Genomic DNA, 22,142 nt, shown 5'->3' with positions numbered 1-22,142 from the left:
TAAATCTTGGACCCATCGGAGACTGGCACGCTGAGCAAAGCTGCTGCAGATTGCAGCCCGTACCCCGAGAGCTGATACCTCGAAAATCTTCTTGAGATGTACCTCCAACTTGTGGTCCTGCAAGTCCTTCAAGGCTGTGGCACCCAACACCGGAATAGTCAACTTCTTCATCACCGCTGAGACAGCAGCGTCCACCTTAGGCACCTTGAGACGATCCAGCATGTCCTCTGGGAGCAGATACAACTTATCTATGGTTCTATTAACCTTCAACCCCAGATCAGGAGAGTTCCACTCTTTAAATAGAAGGTCAGACACCTACAAGTGGAATGGGAATGACCTCGCTGGACCTCTGAGTCCTAGCATCACCGGATCCATATTAGGCCCAAACCTAGAATTCTCCTGAGGGACTTCAATTCCTTGCTCGTCGAGGATGAACGGAATTAGGGGCCCCAATTCATCCCTTTTAAATAAGCGAACCACCTTGGGGTCATCCCCCTCCACCGGAGGGGAGCCCATTTGCTTCATCGGTGGAGCCTGGGCATCCGGATCCCCATCCATATCCTGATCATGAGCCAGCCACAGAGACCCCTTCTGATCTGACAGATCCGAAGATGCGCTGTCCCTCGGACCAACTACAGAGTGAAGCGGACGCTTCTCCTTGGGCACTCCATCGTGCTTCAATGCCTGAACCTGCTTTCGACCCACGGGTCCCCTGCAATCTGGCTTGTGCCCCTGCAACTTCCCAGCCTTGCGAGCCTTAAAAGCTTTGTGCATTAAAAGCACAAAATCCGAGGTGAACACTGAAGAAGACCCTTCAGAGTCATCCCCTTCATTGCCCCTTGCTGAGTCCTCCGCAGCCCCATCCAAACCGCCCCCCCCCTCCAGGTGCACCCGGCCATGGAGACAATGGGGGAGGCAAAATTCCCTCCCCCATAGCAGCCTTTGCCTATTCTCTTATGGTCTGTAAAATGGCCTCCGTACCCACGCTGAGCAGGAACGGATCCAGGGCCTGCCTATTCAAAACCAAGGCGCTGGTTCTCCGACACGGTCGCAATCCACCCTCCACCAATTTCGCTGGAGCCATGACCCCCAACGACCCCTCTCCACCAGATAAACAGTCCATGCAAATACTGGCATGGGAGAGCCGCGTGTGGCGCAGGCCGCACCACGCAGCATGAGCAGTGCTCTAAATTTAGTCCAGCCGGAGAGAGGAATGGCGAAAGAACAAAGACCTACCCGATCGGAGCTGTCCGCGTTCTGAAATTAACACGCGCGGAGAGCACACAAAGCTGGCAGAGCAGGAGAATTTAAAGGCACAGTATATAATTATTATATTTTTTAATTGTGTAGGGGCTAACTAAGGTGGGAGCCCAAGACCCCCGGGACCACCTTCAGCAGGCAGTTACAGGGTCCTCAACCCTCTGTTCCTGAGCCTTAAATACCAGGGGGGATGGTCCCATCAGGACATGACAAACCCCTGGGAGGCTAAAGGGGAAACTAGCTAAAAGATCAAAACACCTGGCCCCTTGCTAACCATCAGAACCTAACTCCAAAGCCTGACCAAAAACAACTAAATCCTGACAAAAAATACCAGACTCCGGGGAAGCACCTCTTCCACCTGCTGGAGACAGAATACTAACAGACTGTAGGTGGCACCTCAGGGGTATACGACAGAGTCCACAGAAATGGGTCTGTCTCCACCTGCTGGAGGGGAGGTAAAACCCAGGAGTCTTGGTACGTACAGGGAACCCCGTTTCAGCTGTTTTATCTTTAATCTCACTAAAATAATTTCCTTACCTTTGACAGGCAATTAAACATTAATAATCCCTCTCATTCATTCTCATTCACTCTTAGTTATTGTTTCTTAAATATTTCTAAGGTGTTTTATGCAGTATAAAGGCTGCTGAGCTCTCTCTGTCACCTTTCCCAGCTCAGGGCCCTCACTGGCCAACTGTCATGCAGAGAAAACTAAAGGAATATTGCTGATGTCATAGAGAAGAAATGTATCTGTCCCACTTGGGATAGATTAGTAATTAACAGAAAACTCTAAAAAAAACAAAAAAAAACCCCTTGATTCAAGAGACTAGTAAAAAGTTAAATTATTAACTAATTTAAATGCATTCCCAATTATACCAATTCTTTAAACAAATAGTAATTTGGCTGTAATTTGTACCATTACTTTCAACCTTGCTGCAGGTGAGCAGGTGAGCAGTGCTCTGTTGCTAAGGTAAAAGCTTCCCTGGATACCCGTTGCTATGGTTCCCAAGCACATGACTCAATGCAGGCATCACTGGCACTCACCCAGCCCCTTCCAATTCATTATTCCACCTTCCATTCTCTTCACCACATTTACATGTATTATCCAGTTTTTCCTCTTCTTCGATTGGTTAAATTCTTGCGATCCTAACTTGCATGTTCCTTGATATTACTATCTCTATCATTAGTAACTGTCTGGTTACTTCTGTTTTTAGGAAATCCTCTGCTCCACTTTAATAGCCACCACCCACATTCCCTTAGTCATAACATTCCTACAGGCCAAGTCCTGCAGTGAGTGAGGTGATCAGACTTGCAGATGACACAACATTATTCAGAGTTGTTAAATCACAAGCAGATTGTGATAAATTGTGAGACTGGAAGATTGGGCATCCAAATGGCAGATGAAATTTAATGTGGACAAGTGCAAGGTGATGCATATGGGGAAAAATAACCCATGCTGTACTTACATGATGTTAGGTTCCATATTAGGAGCTACCATCCAGGAAAAAGATCTAGGCATCATAGTGGATAATACATTGAAACCGTCGGCTCAGTGTGCTGTGGCAGTCAAAAAAGGAATTATTCTACCTCTGCTAATTAATAATGATCTGGTTTATGTGACCTTAAATGTGTTTACTGTTTAATATTGACTGGGTCGGGGTGAACAGGTGGTAGCTGAGACTGAAGAACCAGAAAGGTCTTGATGACCTGGAGAAGGACTGGGTGGATTGGTGGACTAATTGGTAAACTAGTTCATTTTCTCAATGTGTGCACGTTTTCAAATTGGCTGACTTACATGCAGAAAGCAGGACTTATACAAGTAGGGTCCCACTTTACATTCCCGCATAAAATAAACATGCTTATATCTTTAAAATTGGTAGGAAAACTACATGCATTCAATGCATATATTATCTAAATTGGACTACTGTAACTCCTTACTACTAGGTCTACCAAATAACTCAATACAACCACTTCAAATGCTACAAAATGCAGCTGCACGCTTGATTACTAACACACACCGCCACGAACACATTACTCCAGCCCTACAACTCCTACACTGGCTTCCGATTGCATCTAGGATAATATTCAAAGCACTCACCCTTATACACAAGACATTATATAACCAAGACTTTCATTGGTACTCCGAGTTCTTTACATTCCATACATCGGACAGACCAATTAGAAAAATGCACCAGGCTAAGCTAAATACTCCAACGCTGAAACAAATAAGATATGTCACAACGAGAGAACGAACATTTACGATAGCTGGAACTAACATGTAGAACAAACTTCCCACTGATCTGTGCCTGGAACCCTGCCACAAGAAATTCAAACAGAATTTAAAAACATGGCTGTTCAAACAAGCCTACAATTTGTGAACCTTTCTCATCAGACAAAAATTTTTTTTTACATGACATTTATATAATACTATTTTATCATTCCAATTAGTTACTATTAATTACACTAAACACACTTTGGTGTCCTATTTACCTACAATATGATTAATATTGTTATTATCTCCCATTTAATTCTGACCTTGAAAATATCTGTACTGTTAATAATGTACTACTAAGTTGATCCGCCAGTCATATACCCCCTAGCTAATTGCTAGTCTGAATTATTTAAATTATTGTAAGTTCTATGTTATGACCTATATTTCATTACTTATACCTGTTGGATTGTAAAGCCTGTTGCTAATTTAATGTTTATTGTAAACCGAGGTGATGTTTGCTAACGAGCCGCAGTATATAAAAATCTTTAAATAAAATAAATAAATAAATAAATAAATATGTGGTTCAATGCATTGCATGTATTCTCATGTAGGCCTACATATGCATGTCTGTTGCAGAGTACACAAAACATATTTAATTATATGCTTTTATGTCATGTGAGTTGTTATAAAATGGAATGGTGAATAAAATGGAGAACATCAAAATGCCTCCGTATCTCTCCATGGTGAGACCCCACCTTGAATACTGTGTGCAATTCTAGTTACCACATCTCAAGAAAGATATAGTTGCGATGGAGAAGGTACAGAGAAGGGCAACCAAAATGGTAAAGGGGATGGAACAGCTCCCCTATGAGGAAAGACTAAAGAGGTTAGGACTTTTCAGCTTGGAGATGAGACACCTGAGGGAGGATTTGATAGAGGTGTTTAAAATCATGAGAGGTCTAGAATGGATAAATGTGAATCACTTATTTACTCATTCAGAAAATACAAGGCATTCTATGAAGTTAGCAAGTAGCTGATTTAAAACAAATCATAGAAAATTATTTTTCAGTCTATGTACACTTAAGCTCTGGTAGTCACTGCCAGAGGATGTAGTTAAGGCATTTATCATTGCTGGGTTTAAAAAAAGTTTGGACAAATTCCTGGAGAAATCCATAAATTGCTATTAATTAAATTGATTTAGCGTTTAGCTACAGCTTATTGCTGGCATTAGTAGCATGGAATTTTTGCCAGTTACTTGTGATTTGACGTGGCCCCTGTTGGACACAGGATGCTGGGCTTTATTGACCTTTGGTCTGACCCTTCTTATGTTCTTATGTGCATGTGCTATGCATGTGCAGCTGTGGTGTTTTTTTGGTTCAGTTCTGGTAATTTATGTTTGGAATGGTTTGGTGGCAAATTTGATTTCTTTTTTTTTTAATTTTTAAGCTCATTAATTTAGGGAAACAGTATGTTAGATGCTAAAACAAATGATCTGAAAATTTTTCAGAATGAATAGTGTTTAGGTTTGCTTGCAACAAGCTGAAACAAAAAGTGAAATCATTGGTCGAATTTTTGCCATTCAGATCAGTCACAAGCACATCCCTAGCACATGCTGTGTGCACAATCCCAGGTGCACACTTACTTTTTCAGAACTGCTCAAAGATCAATTTTCTAGCTATTGGACTGCATTTAGTTGGGTTTAAATAATCCACTGGGAATCAGGTTGAGATCACAAGCTTTTCCTGTTCGTCACTGTACAATGTTCGGATGATTATTGACATCAGCGACTGAATGGTGTTCATCCAGTAACCTGCAGATAGAATGACCTGGACTATTAATCAAATTCATGAAATTAATTTAAATATAGACCTCTATTAATTTCACTGTCTCATGCTGTGATCTGTGTGTCAAGGGATAATATCCCAAAGGGACCTTGCCACCTTTTTAAACAGTCCTAGCTCATCAGAAAGGTCATGCTAGAGATGCAGAATCCATCAATCAAGAAAGTGATCTAATCAGACTTTGCATTAATTTACATTATAATCTGTATTAATGTTCTCTACTAGGATGCAACCTCACATTCTGTTTGCCAAATCTCTTCCAGTGAATGTGGTTTTCATTCTTGGGCATGACTGTAATCCTGAAGTGCATGTGATCAAGTCATACTAGGATTCTGCATTCCCATCAGATAGGAATGGGCACTCTTTTGGTCAATCAATGAAGCAATTTAATCATTATGTATGTTTTACTGTAAGCAGCCTAGGGCTCCTGCATAGGCAGGCTATACCAAAACATCAGAAATGTGAGGAACAATTATAAATGTCCCAAAAAGTAAGAAGCAAGGTGCTTTTTCATTTATTTCACTACTTAAATATTTATTTTATGGGAGATTGGTGTTCTAATGTAGTAAAACCAAAGCTTCAAGGTTCACTGATATTTCACATTTTTCAAAAGTCGCCCATAAAGGCATAAACAAACTTTCACCCCCAACTTAGTGATTTGTAAACTGAGTCCCCTGACATGGCTTCATCGGGAGGGAGCAAGCTAAAAAAAAAACAAAATTTAAAAATCTCAGAAGGGATAATACACATATACAAATACATACATAAACAAAAAACAAATCATTATATAACACACTATTCAAACATAAAAGTTAAATATTGTAATGGGGAAAAGACCCTACCTGGGGTCAATAGTGCCAACATTTACAACAACACCTGAGTGCATTTGTCAAAATGGTGTCTAAAGGGAGAAGGATACTGACAGCTGATATAGAGGAAATGTCAAAAACAGCATGAATAAGAACATGTGATCGAAAAATGACCAATCAGGATTTAAAAAATTCCAACCACTCTATTTCCCATTTCAGCCCAAAAGGGGCTAGAGTCTGGAAAGAGAAAATCCATCACTGTTTATGTTGGACTAGGTCTGATTAATGTCACCCCCTTGGCAATTAGCTCACACATGACCAGAGATCTCATGTTGTGCTGATTGCCAGTGTGTAGTTAAAGGAGGCGCCAAATACTATTGCAATGATCTGTAATATGTGTTCTAACTGCACGATAATTCTTGCCTATGTAAAGGAGTTTATAGGGGCACAGGATTACACATACAACTCCGGTAGAACTACAAGGGCTAATGTCTCCCAGTAACAAGGTGAATAAAAACCGATAGTGAGAGTGAAAGTGCACAAGCATGGCAGAGGTCACATGGTCGGTGACTGGACGTGAGGTCACGGGTGTGACTGAGTTTACTGTATGTCTGAAGAGACCAAGATATTGCACTGGTTCCATCCCCAATAGAAAGAGAAACATTGGGGAGGGGGGGGGGGGGAGGAGGAAGGCAGAGAGGATCTGCCAATGACAATGCACAATTCTGCAAATAAAACCACATTTCTGTAAAAAAGAAAGAATACATGGAATCCAGTCCAAGGATGGTGATGGATGTTTTTAAGGTATGAATGTGGAATGAATGAGATGTGTGGTGCATATAGAGTTTGGTATTTGTATATTATTGATGTTGCTATTTGGATTGTACTGTGTTGGTAAATAAATGCAGACTCTCATTGATTTTTTCTGATTATCCCCAACTGCAGGTTCCCCTCTTCCTGGTCTTCCTGCTCATCTACCTGATCACCTTGCTGGGGAACCTTGTGCTTATCACAGTGACCTGTGCTGACCCCCGCCTGCACACCCCCATGTACTTCTTCCTCAGTAACCTTTCAGTCACAGACATTTGCTACACCTCAGTCATTATCCCAAAACTTTGTGGGGTCCTCCTTTCAGAGGATAAGACCATTTCCTATGTTGGATGCCTACTACAGTTGTATGTCTTCATTAGCTCTGGTGGTGCTGAGGCCTTCCTGCTTACTGCCATGGCTTATGACCGCTATGTGGCAGTCTGCCATCCCTTAAACTATGCACTTATCATGAGTCAAAAGGTCTGTTGGATCACCAGCCTTCTGAGTTCTGGGGCAATTGTGGTTTCTGTTAGTCACCTTTCATTCTGTGACTCTAACATGATCAATCATTTCTTCTGTGACCTCATGCCACTGTTAAAGCTTTCCTGCATGGATACAACCAGCTCTGAAGCCATATTGTTTGTTTGTTTAACTGTGCCTGCCTTCCTTGTGACTCTCTTAACTTACATCTACATCATCTCAGCCATCCTGAGGATCCGCTCTGCAGAGGGGAAGCGTAAAGCTTTCCCCACCTGCTCCTCCCACCTCACCATTGTCATTGTGTTTGATCTGTCCATTTTCTTTGTCTACCTGAGACCCACCTCATCATACTTCCTGGAAGAGGGTACAGTCCTATCCGTGCTCTATGCAGCTGTCACCCCCATGCTGAACCCAATAATTTATAGTCTGAGGAACAAGGAGGTAAAAAATGCACTGAAGAAAGTCATAGGGAAGGAGCTCGTGGCACTATGTGGTGTAAAAATCACATCAGGTTATCAGATGAAGGAGACTCCTTTTTCTGATAGGGATCCATAGAGACATAGAGCTTGAGATGATTCTCCCTCTAGCACTGAAAAGAACCTCCTGGAGTCATCATTCAGGAAAAAATGTTAGAGAGCTTACCTAAGAAAAGATCCAAATGAAATATAGAAACTGTTCAGAATAGAGAGGGATCTGTTTTTCATCTTCTAGATCTATATGACCCTGGTGAATGTTAACTGATAACACCATGGAGTATCATGGCTTATTCTCTAGGATCAGTCCAATTTCTCCCGATCCACCATATCTCACTTATACCCAACAATGGGGGAAGCATTGAAAGGGTTTAATGATCCATGGTTGTCAACAAACATTTTCCATTGCAAACAATTTAGTAGAACTAGGGGTCACGATTTGAAACTCCAGGGAGGAAGACTTAGAACCAAAGTCAGGAAATACTTCTTCACGGAGAGGGTGGTGGATGCTTGGAATGCCCTTCCAGAAGAAGTAGTGAAGACTAAAACTGTGAAGGATTTCAATGGGGCTTGAGATAAACACTGTGGATCCCTAAAGGCTAGAGGATGGGAATAAATAAAAAAGCTTAACAGCACAGAGCGGCAGTTACTACCCTTAACAGAAACGTAGGTGTAACCTGCACGGAGCGGCAGTTTCTACCCTTAACAGAAACATGGGGGTAACCTGCACGGAGCGGCAGTTTCTACCCTTAACAGAAACATTGGTGTAACCTGCACGGAGCGGCAGTTTCTACCCTTAACAGAAACATGGGGGTAACCTGCACGGAGTGGCAGTTTCTACCCTTAACAGAAAAGTTGGTGTAACCTGCACGGAGCAGCAGTTTCTACCCTTAACAGAAACGTGGGGTAACCTGCACAGAGCAGCATTTACTACCCTTAACAGAAACGTAGGGGTAACCTGCACGGAGCAGCAGTTTCTACCCTTAACAGAAACGTTGGTTTAACCTGCACGGAGCGGTAGTTTCTACCCTTAACAGAAACATTGGTGTAACCTGCACAGAGCGGCAGTTTCTACCCTTAACAGAAACTTTGGTGTAACCTGCACGGAGCAGCAGTTTCTACCCTTAACAGAAACGTTGGGTAACCTGCACAGAGCAGCATTTACTACCCTTAACAGAAACGTGGGGGTAACCTGCACGGAGCAGCAGTTACTACTCTTAACAGAAACGTGGGGTAACCTGCACAGAGCAGCAGTTTCTACCCTTAACAGAAACGTTGGTGTAACCTGCACGGAGCGGCAGTTTCTACCCTTTACAGACACATTGGTGTAACTTGCACGGAGCGGCAGTTTCTACCCTTAACAGAAACATGGGGGTAACCTGCACGGAGCGGCAGTTTCTACCCTTAACAGAAACATTGGTGTAACCTGCACAGAGCAGCAGTTTCTACCCTTAACAGAAACGTTGGTGTAACCTGCACGGAGCAGCATTTACTACCCTTAACAGAAACATGGGGGTAACCTGCACAGAGCAGCAGTTACTACCCTTAACAGAAACATGGGGGTAACCTACACAGAGCAGCAGTTTCTACCCTTAACAGAAACATGGGGGTAACCTGCACAGAGCAGAAGTTACTACCTTGGGAAGCTTGCTGGGCAGAGGGATGAGCCATTTTGGGGTTTTTTTGCCATCATTACAATATTACTATCACCTCTTCCCATAATGGAAGGGAATTCTAAGACACCATCCCCCCCCCCCCACACACACACACACACACACAGACACACTCCATTTTAGCATCACTACTGCCATTTGCTCACAGCTGTAACATAATTTCTTTGTGATATAGTCTTGTTACATCATTCTAGTGAGAAAAGGGCCTTTTTCATATTTCTAAGAATCATTAATTGTATAAAAATCTGGAATCCAAAACTTAGTCTGTGTTCTTATTGAGGTGAGGCAATCAGTCATAATGAGAGCTGATGTCAAAGAAGCACACAAATGTGCAATGGTACTGATGTAAGGAACATTCCCCAGCAGCAACTTTGGTCTTGCCGTCATAGTCTTCATACTGATATTCTTAAATATAACTTTTTGTATCTCCCATTACTTCCTGCAGCTTCTTGGATTCTCCTATTGATGCTATGTCCACCTGTACCATCTCATTAATACTTTAAAGGTTATAGTTCAGAGAAGAAGATAATTGATTCATCAACTGGGATGTTCTGTAAACAAAGTTGACATAAGAAAATACAGGAAAACTAAGAATACAGGTAAGGATATATATATATATATTTTTTTTAATAAAGAGAGACAGAGTATAGAGACAGCTACTAAAGGAGAAAATGACTGAGCAACAGAGTAAATCAGACACAGTAACTGTAATTCCAAAGTTAAATTCAAACAATTATATTAACTGGAAGTTCTGCATCACAACAGCACTTGCTGCCAGAGTGTTGTTGCAGCATTTAACAAACAGAAAAGAAAATGCAACCACCTGACACAGCTACAGCACAGAGAAAAAGGCATATAATATCTGCTTTAAAAAGAACAAAGAATAATGCATATTTTATATTGTGCTATGGAAGATGAACAATTAGGTGTACTAGTAAAGTTTACAACTGGAAAAGAAATGTGGGACAATGTGACAGCACGATATGATGATGGACGAGACAACCTACTCGGTCAGGACCATTACATTATTTTACATAAAGATGGTGCAACGTTCTAGTAAGAAGTTGACAGAACTAAACAAGAAGGACTCCTACTACTTAGCCTGCAAGCAGAAAAACCAACCTGTGAAATTGCAAAAGTATTAAATATTATGGGGTCAATTTTAAAAGGAGCGCATGCGCGTCCATGTGCGCACGGCTCCAGGGGCACGTAAATTCACCATGAAAAGAGCAGTGGATAATATGGTCAAAGATGGCTTTTATAAACTACAGATTTTAAAAATGTTAAAACCAGATTTATGTTTTCTGGATTTTAGAACCGTTTTACAGTCTTTACTTATTTTAAAAATAGATTACTGTAACACTTTACTCTTGGGTCTACCACAAAATACAATTTGACCTTTATAGTTGCTCCAGATCACAGCAGTGAGGGTTCTGACTGGATCAAGAAAGTATGACCATATCATGCCTATTTTAATGAATTCCAATCACAATACAGAAGCAACCACCTCTCAGATAATCACTCAAAGCAAAGCCACAACTTTAGAGAGGGAAATAGTATTTAAACTATTACCACAAGAACATTAGATTAGACTAGAGACAATATCATCAGCGTGTGCTCAAAGAAAGATTTAATCTGCTGTCTCTCACCCTCAATGGGCCCCAGGCAGTAGTCAGCCTTCTGAGCAGAAATTATTTCATCATTTATTGTCTCATGTCTTTCTGTGTTGCATTTATCAAATAACTATTTCAATTTTAGATTTATTAAATTCAAATTTTCAATGTAAAGCATCTATTAGAAAATTCTGAACCGGCTTATTACCATACTTTAAATAACAGAGAATACTTAGCCAAATGAAGGTCACTCAATACCCAACCCGACATGGGCCATGTTTTGACTATAAAAAGTCTTCTTCAGGGGGAACAGATATATAGATTCTCTTTACTACCGGCAAAAATATTCAAAGATCCTGTAAAACATTAAAAAACACACACACACAAACCACTATATTAAACCAAGATATCAATACATACATGAAACCTCAACCATACCGCAAAACTATGTATATATATTGTGGTATTCTTAAGTTTAGAACTTTAAGACAAAGAATTGTTCATATCATATAATGTTGAATATCATAAAACTCACCGGAACGGAATCTCACGTCTCTCAAGATCTCAACATGGCATCTAAACGCCTCTGCCGTTCGACCAAGACTGCCTGTCAATTTTAAAAGCCTGTATTCAGTTACGTCACCGGAAACAGTGTAGTTCAATACCACCCGGAAGAGGGTGGAAACTACTTGTCCCAAAATGAAATGTAGGCGTGTTCACCTACTATTACACAAATCACCGTCCCGGTGAGTTTTATGATATTCAACATTATATGATATGAACAATTCTTTGTCTTAAAGTTCTAAACTTAAGAATGCCACGCGTATCTGCTAAAATCCTGGATCGGCGCGCGCAAGGCTACTGATTTCGTGTAGCCGGCACGCACCGAGCCGCGCAGCCTGCCTCCGTTCCCTCCGAGGCCGCTCTGAAATTGGAGCGGCCTCGGAGGGAATTCGCTATCGCCCTCTCCTCACCTTCCCCTCCCTTCCTCTACCTAACCCACCCCCCCCCCGGCCCTGTCTAAACCCCCCCCTACCTTTCTTGGGGGATTTACGCCTCCCGGAGGGAGAAGTAAATCCCCGCGCGCCAGCGGGCCGCTGGCGCGCCTAGACGCAACCCGGGGGCAGTTCCGGAGGGCGCGGCCACGCCCCCAGACCGCCCCTGGCTGAAACCACGCCCCGGGCCCGCCCCCAAAAAGCAGTGTCCCGCCCCGAAAATGCCGCGCCGATCGGCCCCGCCCCCGACACGCCCCCTTGGAAAACCCTGGGACTTATGCGAGTCCCGGGGCTCTGCACGCACCGGCAGGACTATGTAAAATAGGCGCACCGGCGCGCAAGGCCCTGCTCGCGTAAATCCGGGCGGATTTACGCGAGCAGGGCTCTTAAAATCCGCCCCTATCTGCTTATGTTTATATTGAATTGTAAATATCTTGTAAAAAGCTACTCCCTTCTGCAGTAATTGTACCATGCTTTGAATTCTCCTTGCTGGAAAAGCATGCAACAAATAAATGATGATGAGCCTTTACAATTTATGAAGTGCCAACAGTGTGCAGAGCCCAGAATACAGAGGTAACCTGCATAATGCACACAAATGATATGCTGTACACAGCATGGCAGGTCCCTTCCTCGAGGAGCTGAAGAGGCAGAAGAAAGTTCGATGATGACAGACAGGATCCATGAAGGCTGTGCTTATTAAACATGCGTATTATTAACTGCATACGCATCAGCAGGTTGAATAATAATGATAATAATGATACAGAGCAGGACAGGGAATCTTTTGGCTGCTGCATCCTGAGAACGAAGAGGAGACAGCTCAGAAGTGCTGGGTTTTGAGGTGGGATTTCTAGGCACAAGAGACAGAGTGATAAAGAGAGAGGTGGGAAAGAGATTTTGTAAATGGGATAGAGATATAAATAAAATGTATGACCCCCAAAATACAAACCATTGATGAAGGCAAGTGAAGCTCAGAGAAGAATTTTTTAAATTCTTGTATAACTAACAGCACTTTCCCCTGCCTGATCTCCCCATGGATCAATCACTAGCAACTCTCCAGAGAGCTCAGGCACAGAGCAGAAATCTTCCCTTAATTGTCTGGGAGAGTTTTACATTTCCCAAATGTACAGAACACAGTTTTGTCTCCATGCTCCATTCTTAAAGCATTTAAGACACCCCCGCCTGATCCACAGTGGAGGAGAGGAGGCAGCGCTGCTGGACAGGTAAGGAGAAACCTGTAACGTGCGGCTTTAATGCCTTCTGTGAGCTGCGCTCTCTCAGATACTATTTACTGTTTTATTCAGAAACTTTCACTGGGCTCAGACCCTTCTAGCCAAGAGCAGCTGAGATAGATCAACCTGTCCTTTTAATTTCATTTTTTAATTTTCTATTCCATCTTTCGTGATTGGACAGCCATATCAAAATGGATTGCAGTAAGGTTAGAAGAGCCACTGACAGTGGATTATGATGGAGATTCAATCATAGGAGGATTACAATAGAGTTGACAGTTGAATTAAGAAGGTGAGGGGGTGTAAATAGACCTTAAAAGCTGAAAATCTATGCATGCCATTAGGATAGGCAGCAAGGGGCATACATTTATATCAATAGGGAAAGTTACTTGGGGTGATAGCCAAGGCTCTCTTTCTGCCTGAGTGGTCTTCCAGGGCAGGTCTGAAAGATTCATATCTGTGCTGGTTAAAGGGCCAAGTTTTCAGTTGTGATAAAATGTGATGAAGTCATTAGTGCCCTGCAAGGATGGAGAGTGCCCCGAGTGACTGTGCTAGTTTTAGCTTAGGGAGAAGGTTCTCTCCTCTTCTCTGAACTTTTATCCTATCCCTCTCTCTCCTCATTTACCTCATCTCTGCTCCATCCTTCTCTTTTCTGTTTCTCTCCTTCTTTTCACTTTTCTTTGCTTGCCCCATTCCTCTTTCCACTGCTTGACCATTCTCCTCCCCATTCCTCATCTCTGCTTCTTCCCCATTTCTCTCTCTTTTTCTTCCTTCCCCCTGCTTCTTCTGCTTGCTGAGACATCAGTTTACTTCTGGAGATGGATCTCACTCCTCCCCTTCTCCCTCCTCTCTCAGCCTTGTCCTCCCTCTCTTCTGTACATTTACTTAATTCCCTACCATGAATCTGACCACTCACCACTGAAAGACAACATCCACTTTATCAAGATGTCCCTCACCACAATGAGAAAGAACAGGATTTCAGAACTGTGAAACAGTTTCAGAGACAGGAAATTCCCCTGGAGAGGTTTGTCCTGGTTCTCTAAGATTGTAGCTCTTTCCCATTAATACTGGGAATGATTCTGCAGATCCTGGTGGCATGTAGATGTCCACTCTTTAACTCATTTTTTTTTTAAATTATTTATTGATTTTAATCATATCATCCAAGTAACAAACCTTGTTACAGAAAAATGGATCCATTAGTCAGAATTATATAATAAAAGAAAAACTAACACAAAAATATATTAACACAATGAGATCCAATTTAAACCACAATTGGGAGAGATAAATCAAAAGAATATTCAAACCACAATTAGCCTGACTACTTATTAAGGGCCTAAGTTGAAATATGGTTATCACTACTAACAATATTGGAAACCTTGTTATTACTCAAGAAATTATCAAGCTGAGCTACATCATGAAATATACACCTGTTACCATGATATTTGAGAATACATTTAAATCCAAAATGTTTTGTTTCCTAGCCAAAAATGCCTTACGATGCAATAGAGTGTCTCAAGTAACATCACAAAAGACAGAAACTTTATGTCAAAAAAACATACTTTTCTTTAAATTGAAAAATAATTGAATTATAAGTTGTTTATCAGATTATTTTAAGAATTCCACCAAAAGAATAGCTCTATCTGAGATAAAATCTGAATTTTCTAGAAATGCAGTTAAATCAAAGGATTCATCCTTTAGAGTTCCATCCGTTACCTTTACAGAAGGAAATAATAAACTTTAGCAACAGTAGGAAAATATCCCCCAGAAAGGCCTAAGAGTTCCATTTCCATAGGGGAAAGGATGGAACATCTGGGAAAATTAAAAACTCGTAAATTACATCTTCTATCAAAATATTCTAAGTTTTCCATTTTTCTAAGCAGAATTAAGTTGTCACTCATTATATTATTACACTGCTCGGAAATAGCAGAAATCTTATTCTCTAAAGACTCCATTTTATCTGTATGATCTTGTGGTTAAAGAGAATGATCATTAATAGCAACAGACATAGTTCCAACAGAGTTCAGCAAAGAGTCTATCCTCGCTGATAACGTAGTTTCCAACTTGGTGATAGCCACCCCAAGGCATCCAGCGTTATTGGGGCTGGTGTATCTCGATGACTGGAAGGTGTAGAGGTGCCTGGAAGACCTTGAAAGGAAGCCCCTCCCTGGATACTTGAGGCCGAGTTATCTTGGACTGCCCCAGTGTCCAGCAAACCCAACTGGGTAGGGCTCCTAATCCTTGGTGGGTTAGGTCATTGGGACTAAGGGAGGTCAACCCCTCCGAAGGAACAGAACCATCCGGTCCAAGTTCAACACCCGAAGTTAACTGGCTAGAAAATTGAAAAGCTTTCAAAGTGGGCTGAGATTTATTTTTTATTTATTTATTTAACATTTTTATAGGCCGACATTTGTCAGGGACATCACATCGGTTTCCAGAGAACAAATAATGCAGCATAACAGAGCTTTACAATGAACATAATTTCAACCGGGGAGGGAGAAGAGTTAAGGTAATAACAGGGAAAAAATATAACAAACAAGCAGCATGTTGGGGAGAGAAAAGATAAACGAGCAGTAGCGATCATATAAATCAGATACAGCAGGGGTCAGAAGGATGGAAATGAAAATGGAGAAGGGTGTGAAGGCCAAAGAAGAGAGAGGTAATTAGGGAGAGAAATGTATCAAATATGTGTTAAGGCTAAAGCAGGGAAAACTATAACAGGGCAAACTATAAAAGGCAAAGGTGAGTTGGGGAAAAGATTAGGGGCGAGCAGTAATGGTCGTATAAGTTGGATATATATTAGTTACAGGCGCTGGATACATAATCCAGTACATAATAGTTTACAAGTGCTGGAACTATTTTCAGGCACTGAGGATCCCAAAGGGGGCGCTGGATCCATTTACAGGTGCTGAGGCTATTTACAAGATTGTAATAGAGTAAAGGTAGAGCAAAAGAGTGACAGAGGAGGTGAAAGCAAAGGAGAAAGAAGAGTTGAAAGGGGTCAAGGGGGGAGACAGTCAGTGACTGCAAAGGGCTGAGGAGTGGGGCTGGCTAAAGGTGAATGGGAGGTGTAGCTGGGGAGTGGGGCGGGGGGAGAGGAAGGGGTAGGGCAGATGGGGAGGGTCGCCAGGGGGGAAGGGGTAGGGGAGGCTTGTGAGTGTTAATGAAACAGCTCAGGAAGCAGGGGAGAGGGAGAAGGAAAGGAGAGGGGGAAGTTTATGAGAGGGGAAGGATGGGAGATTAGGTGTTATTACTGTAAGCCTATGTGAATAGCCATGTTTTAAGTTTTTGATGCAGTTCGGGGGACATGGTGTTCATTAGTATAGGTCCAGATGTGAGGGGAGTTGAGAAGGTACCGAGGGGAAGATCCTTACAGAACCTTTCCTCTTCTTTTCCATTTTAAGAAGGAATCAATGAAACTTATGTGAGTGTAAAGCAGCAAAAAACATGATAAGGGGCGTGTTCCACTGCATGCCTCTTTTTATGTCCCAGGGAGATGACGTCATGAGGGAGAACTCCCTGTCCCTGCTGCCCGATGACAAATGGCAAAAGGGCTCCCAATGGTAGAGGAGCCTAGCAGGAAATCACTCACGCTCTCTCCCTAACTTGCTCACTTTTAAGTTCCATACCAACATTCAGTAAGAAAAGTGCAGAATGTCGATGTGAACCAGTGGCATCTGTTTCTTAAGGAACAAATACTGTGCAGTTTCTGAAATTTCTATAGAGCAGAAATAAGTGAAATATCTCAGATGGCTTGAACAGAAAGTCATGCAAAAAACTTCTTGAAACTTTTTCCTGATTCTTCAATTGAGCACTTTTGGGTGAAATTCACACCATGACTTTAGCACAAGTTTTTTTCCTGCAGAATATTTTTTGTGAATATTTTCCTTCCAGCAGCAGATGGGAATTAAACTCTCATACTAGACTTGATGATCTATTAAAGAACTGCACAAGGAGGAAACTGAGTTACAGGCTTTTAACAGACTGAATACCAGATTTTACTTTAGGAAGAATGCAATCAAAGGAGCAGCCAGCAGTGAGCAAGCATTTAAATGTTTACACATCACAATAAGATTTGTTTGTAGGAGCACCTTAGAGACTGAAGTTTACTGAATGTAGGAGAGGAGTGTCCTGACTTTGGTCTGCTGTTCCCAAAAATACCTGGTGAGAAATTGTAGTTAACTACATTAAGTACAAGGACAAATAAAAACATAGCTTTGCAATTTCTTGCTGGAGTATGTGGTAAAGATTAATAATATAACTGGCTAGGGGAGAAAGAGGAGAGAGACCAGAGAGACTGGTAACCATAACCAACCCACACACAGAGAGAGTCCCCGGGATGTTCTTGTCGGGACTTTGTTGAACATCTTTAACGGCCCTGAGGAGGGTTTGCCAGGGCGTTCCTCCAAGTGACGTCATCGGGCCGCGTCTGCCGCTATTTAAACAAGCGGCAGACGGCGCGTCATGCCATTGGCACGCTGTCTAAGCCGCGCGCTCCGTAAGGGGCGCGCGGCTCAATCCGGCTTAGGCCAGCGAAGGCGAGGAGGCGAGAACCTCTGGTCCTTCTCCTCTCTACGGAAGTGTTTTTAATTTATCTTTGCTCTTCGTCTCTCTCTCCATTTATTTTTTTGTTACATAAGGGAAGAAGAAACCTTGCTGTAAAATTTTGTGATTACTTTTTTTTTTTCCGTAGTGAGTGGCGTTCTTAACAGTAAGATGCCACACACTAAACGGAAGGGGAAGGTAAGGCAGGACGCCTCGACCCCAGCCCGACCAGCACCCATTCAAACCACTTTGCCAGGATATTATCTTAAAGCAGGAAAAGAAACCCTGGAGAGTCCCGCTATAATGTTGAGTGAGGAGCAAGCACCCACATTATTGGGAGATGTGACCCTGAGTCCCGGGGCCCCAATAACACCTACCCCACCAAAGAGCACTGCGTCGGCCAGTGAACCAGGCTTCTTTCTAAGATGGATGGCGTCGTTGGAATCAAGTCCGATCGAGGAGGTAAAAGGCATAGAGACTGCAATGCCAGAGAAGGTAAGAGGAGGCGAACCTCTTGCCGATGAAGGGGGCCTCTGTCCAAATAGAGACAGAGAGATAACCGGCGGAAGAACTGCTCCGGTTAATGGATTGGAAAGCTTCTCCTCTCTGGATGACAAAGATACCTCTAGGATCTCTAATGTTCAGCTTTTACCTACTGAAGTAGATTTATTTAGAGGAGATGCTACTAATGTTACATTAGAAATGATATGGAAAGCAGTAAATGTAATTCATAAGGATATTGGGAAGCTTAATTTAAGTGTAAATGACATGCAAAAAGCAATATCAAATTTGAATCCATTGGTAACAAGTAATGTGTTAGCATTAACAAAGGTTGAAGAGGAAATAACTCAGTTGAAACAAGTTCAGACAACTATTATACAGGGTGAAACAATGCTCTCTAGGAAAGTAGAGATGTTAGAGAATAGTATCGACAGGTTAATTTGAGAATGGTCAATTTTCCTAAGTGTAGATTGACCTCCCCAAAAAAACAGTTGAAGAATTATTTCCAGGAGGTACTATTATTACCTCTTGAGAAAATACCTAAAATAGTAAGTGCTTACTTCATCAAGTGGAAACATGGTGAAGAAATATTAGATCAGCCAGAAACAACATTAAATGTAACAGCTTTGATAGAGACGTCTTTTAGTGCTCAAGTAGAAAGGAGGGGTACATTATTGGTAAAATGTTCCCTTTCATCTCAAAGGGAAAAAATTTTGAAAATGTTTTTGGAAAAAAGGTCCTCTCTATATCTTGGCCAAAAGATATGGGTTTACCCCGATGTTGCTAGAGAAACTCAGTTGAGAAGAAAAAAATTCTTGGTATTAGCTAACCAGGCGAGAACATTTGGAATTAACATTGCTGTTAGATTTCCATGTAAGATAGTAATGTATGTAGAAGGGGTAAAATATATATATTACGAGCCAGAACATCTTGAGAAATTCCTAGAGGAATATCGAAGTCAAAGGAGGGAAGATCAATCCTAAACCAAGACACAAATTGGGTAAATAGTAAATCCTGCTAATCCCTTATACTTTTTTTTTTTCAGAATAGCTTTTGACAATGTACTTGCTTATTATTTATCCCTATGGGGCGGATTTTAAGAGCCCTGCTCGCCTAAATCCGCCTAAATATGGGCGGAATTAGGCGAGCAGGGTCCTGCGCGCCGGTGCGCCTAAATATGGGCGGAATTAGGCGAGCAGGGTCCTGCGCGCCGGTGCGCCTATTTTACATAGGCCTACTGGCGCGCGCAGAGTCCCGGGACTCGCGTAAGTCCCGGGGTTTTCTGAGGGGGGCGTGTCGGGGGCCTGTCGGGGGGCGGGCCCGATCCGCACGGCGTTTTCGGGGCGTGTCGCGAGCGTTTCGTGGGCGGGCCCGGGGGCATGGTTACGGCCCGGGGCGGTCCGGGGGCATGGCCGTGCCCCCTGGACCTGCCCCCAGGTCGCGTCCCGGCGCGCTAGCGGCCCGCTGGCGCACGGGGATTTACGTCTCCCTCCGGGAGGCGTAAATCCCCCGACAAAGGTAAGGGGGGGGTTTAGACAGGGCCAGGCGGGTGGGTTAGGTAGGGGAAGGGAGGGGAAGGTGAGGGGAGGGCAAAAGAAAGTTCCCTCCGAGGCCGCTCCGATTTCGGAGCGCCTCAGCGGAAACGGGGGTAGGCTGCGCTGCTCGGCGCGCGCCGGCTATACGGAATCGATAGCCTTGCGCGCGCCGATCCAGGATTTTAGCGGATATGCGCGGCTACGTGCGTATCTACTAAAATCACGCGTACTTTTGCTTGCACCTGATGCGCCAGCAAAAGTATGCCAAATCGCGAGGTTTGAAAATCTACCCCTAAGTATCTAGTTTAGTACTTTGGAAATAAGAATGATAAAAAAATTTAATTTAATTGTTTAAATATGTTTTATGTAATAATGACATCTTATTTCTTACTTATAAGTTCAATTGTATTATTGAATTATGTAATTTGAAAATTAGAAATAAATAATAATAAAAAAAAATAATAATATAACTGGCTTTTACATAAAGTTTCTGGAGTTCTGGCCCATTAAGAAGTATTAGTCAGGAAGAGATGGATTTACCACTTCTATCTGGGAGTAACAGGATGTCATTTCCCCATAAGCGTCTTCTGGGTTCTTTAAAGTGACCCCCGATTGGCCACTATCGGACACAGAATGCTGGCCTTGATAGACTATTGGATTGACCCATTATGGAATTTCAGTTTATACTCCTTGTATCTTCTAGACTTATACAGACATATTTGTTTCTTACATTTCAGATCAGAAAATATTAAACCAGAATAAAACTGTCATGATTAGATTCAGAGATTATACAGTCTTCCTTATGTGATCTGGAATAAGCTGAGTTATTGGAAAATAAGGCTTTGAGCATTAATGGTTTACTTCAGCTTTTTATTACAGAACTTCTATAAAATTTAATTACTTCAATTATGGAGGCACGACTTCCATTTTATGGCAAACCATCCCAATGGTTTTCTAAATGTATCTCTCTCTAGCCATGATACTTTTCATTTATTTTAAAATGCAAAAACAGGACATTGTGTTAGTCTCAGAAATCATAAAACCAACAGTAAAGACCCACATGAGAAGAGATAGAAAGAGATGATTTCCCTTGTAAGGTTCAAGTGACCCAATCTGTGGAGGTCTCTTCCTTAGCCATGTACAGCAAGCAGAGCTTCAGTTTTATCAGTTGGTTAATGCCGCATAAACTTTTATTAATCATTTTAACATTACAAATATTAAATGTAATGGATCACCATCCCATACTCGGAGCCTGATCTTATGTTTATTTATTTATTTAGCATTTTTTATATACCGAGGTAGAGCAGAGTAGCCTTCACTCCGGTTTACAGATTATAACAACATGTTACATAAAACTAATTGAGGACATTGAAGAGAAAACAACAATTAACAATCTGAGAACTGTCATGTCAAACATAAGAGCAGGGCAAGATATCCCAAAGGATAAACACATTGAGCATAGCAGATAAGATGTACCAAAGGATAGGTACATTAAATAGTCTGAGATCAAGTATAATGAAAAAATAGACTTAGATATCTGTAGGAAACAGGAAGATTAGACAGAGGGGGGAATAAATGACAAAATATGAGAAGCTGTGGGATTAAGTTTTGAGATTGTTGTGCAGGCTGTCAGTATGAGATTGGCAGAGGAGCCAGGCTTTTAGTTCTTTCTTAAAAGATTTTGGGTTTTCTTGGGAGGTGAGGAACTGAGGTAAGGAGTTCCATAGTTTTGGGCCGATGATAGAAATGGCTCTGTTTCTGGCCTATGTTTCTATGTTTCCTCTCTAAGGATCTTCAGCTGCTCTTGTGTTATCTTTGCTAAGGAAGGAACCTTAGAATTGTTTGAATACTGAAATCATAAATCACATCTATCCCTTAGGAAAGGTATCATCTCTACAAAACTACCTGGATATTTTACCTTTTATTTATGCTCATGTGTGGATCTTCACAGGACAGGATGAGCCTTTAGATAACAAAATCCTTCATCTGACCAATCTCCACCCAGCATAATGAATGAACAACGTATTGCTAATGAATTTAATGTGAGACCCAATGAAGTGAAGACCAGTGACCTTCAATGCTGGCCATACATTGCAGCATCTGTAAAACTCAATGACATTTGCATTTGACATACACATCATCTCTAGTTACTTCATATATATCCTACGAGAAGAG

General features: G+C 42.0%; 1 protein-coding gene across 1 annotated transcript; it reads left to right on the top strand.

Moving 5' to 3' along the window:
• Nucleotides 1-6,912: 6,912 nt before the first annotated feature.
• On the top strand, nt 6,913-18,876 carry LOC115077607 (tachykinin-like peptides receptor 86C). The gene is made up of 4 exons (XM_029579905.1): nt 6,913-6,923; nt 7,028-7,874; nt 12,866-12,986; nt 18,080-18,876. The coding sequence occupies exons 1-4, from the start codon at nt 6,913-6,915 to the stop codon at nt 18,874-18,876; spliced, it is 1,776 nt and encodes a 591-aa protein (XP_029435765.1).
• Nucleotides 18,877-22,142: the final 3,266 nt, after the last annotated feature.

The sequence above is a fragment of the Rhinatrema bivittatum genome, chromosome 16 (genome assembly GCF_901001135.1).
Source record: "Rhinatrema bivittatum chromosome 16, aRhiBiv1.1, whole genome shotgun sequence".
Taxonomy (NCBI): domain Eukaryota; kingdom Metazoa; phylum Chordata; class Amphibia; order Gymnophiona; family Rhinatrematidae; genus Rhinatrema; species Rhinatrema bivittatum.
This window is presented reverse-complemented; position numbering and strand designations above follow the sequence as displayed.

Bases quoted from the DNA above. Each gene is read 5' to 3' on its own strand.
- LOC115077607 (XM_029579905.1), top strand. The intron at 7,875-12,865 runs ATAGGGAAGGAG...TGCTTATTAAAC, and splicing joins AAAATGCACTGAAGAAAGTC to ATGCGTATTATTAACTGCAT. The intron at 12,987-18,079 runs GTGCTGGGTTTT...TTTTTTCCGTAG, and splicing joins GAAGAGGAGACAGCTCAGAA to TGAGTGGCGTTCTTAACAGT.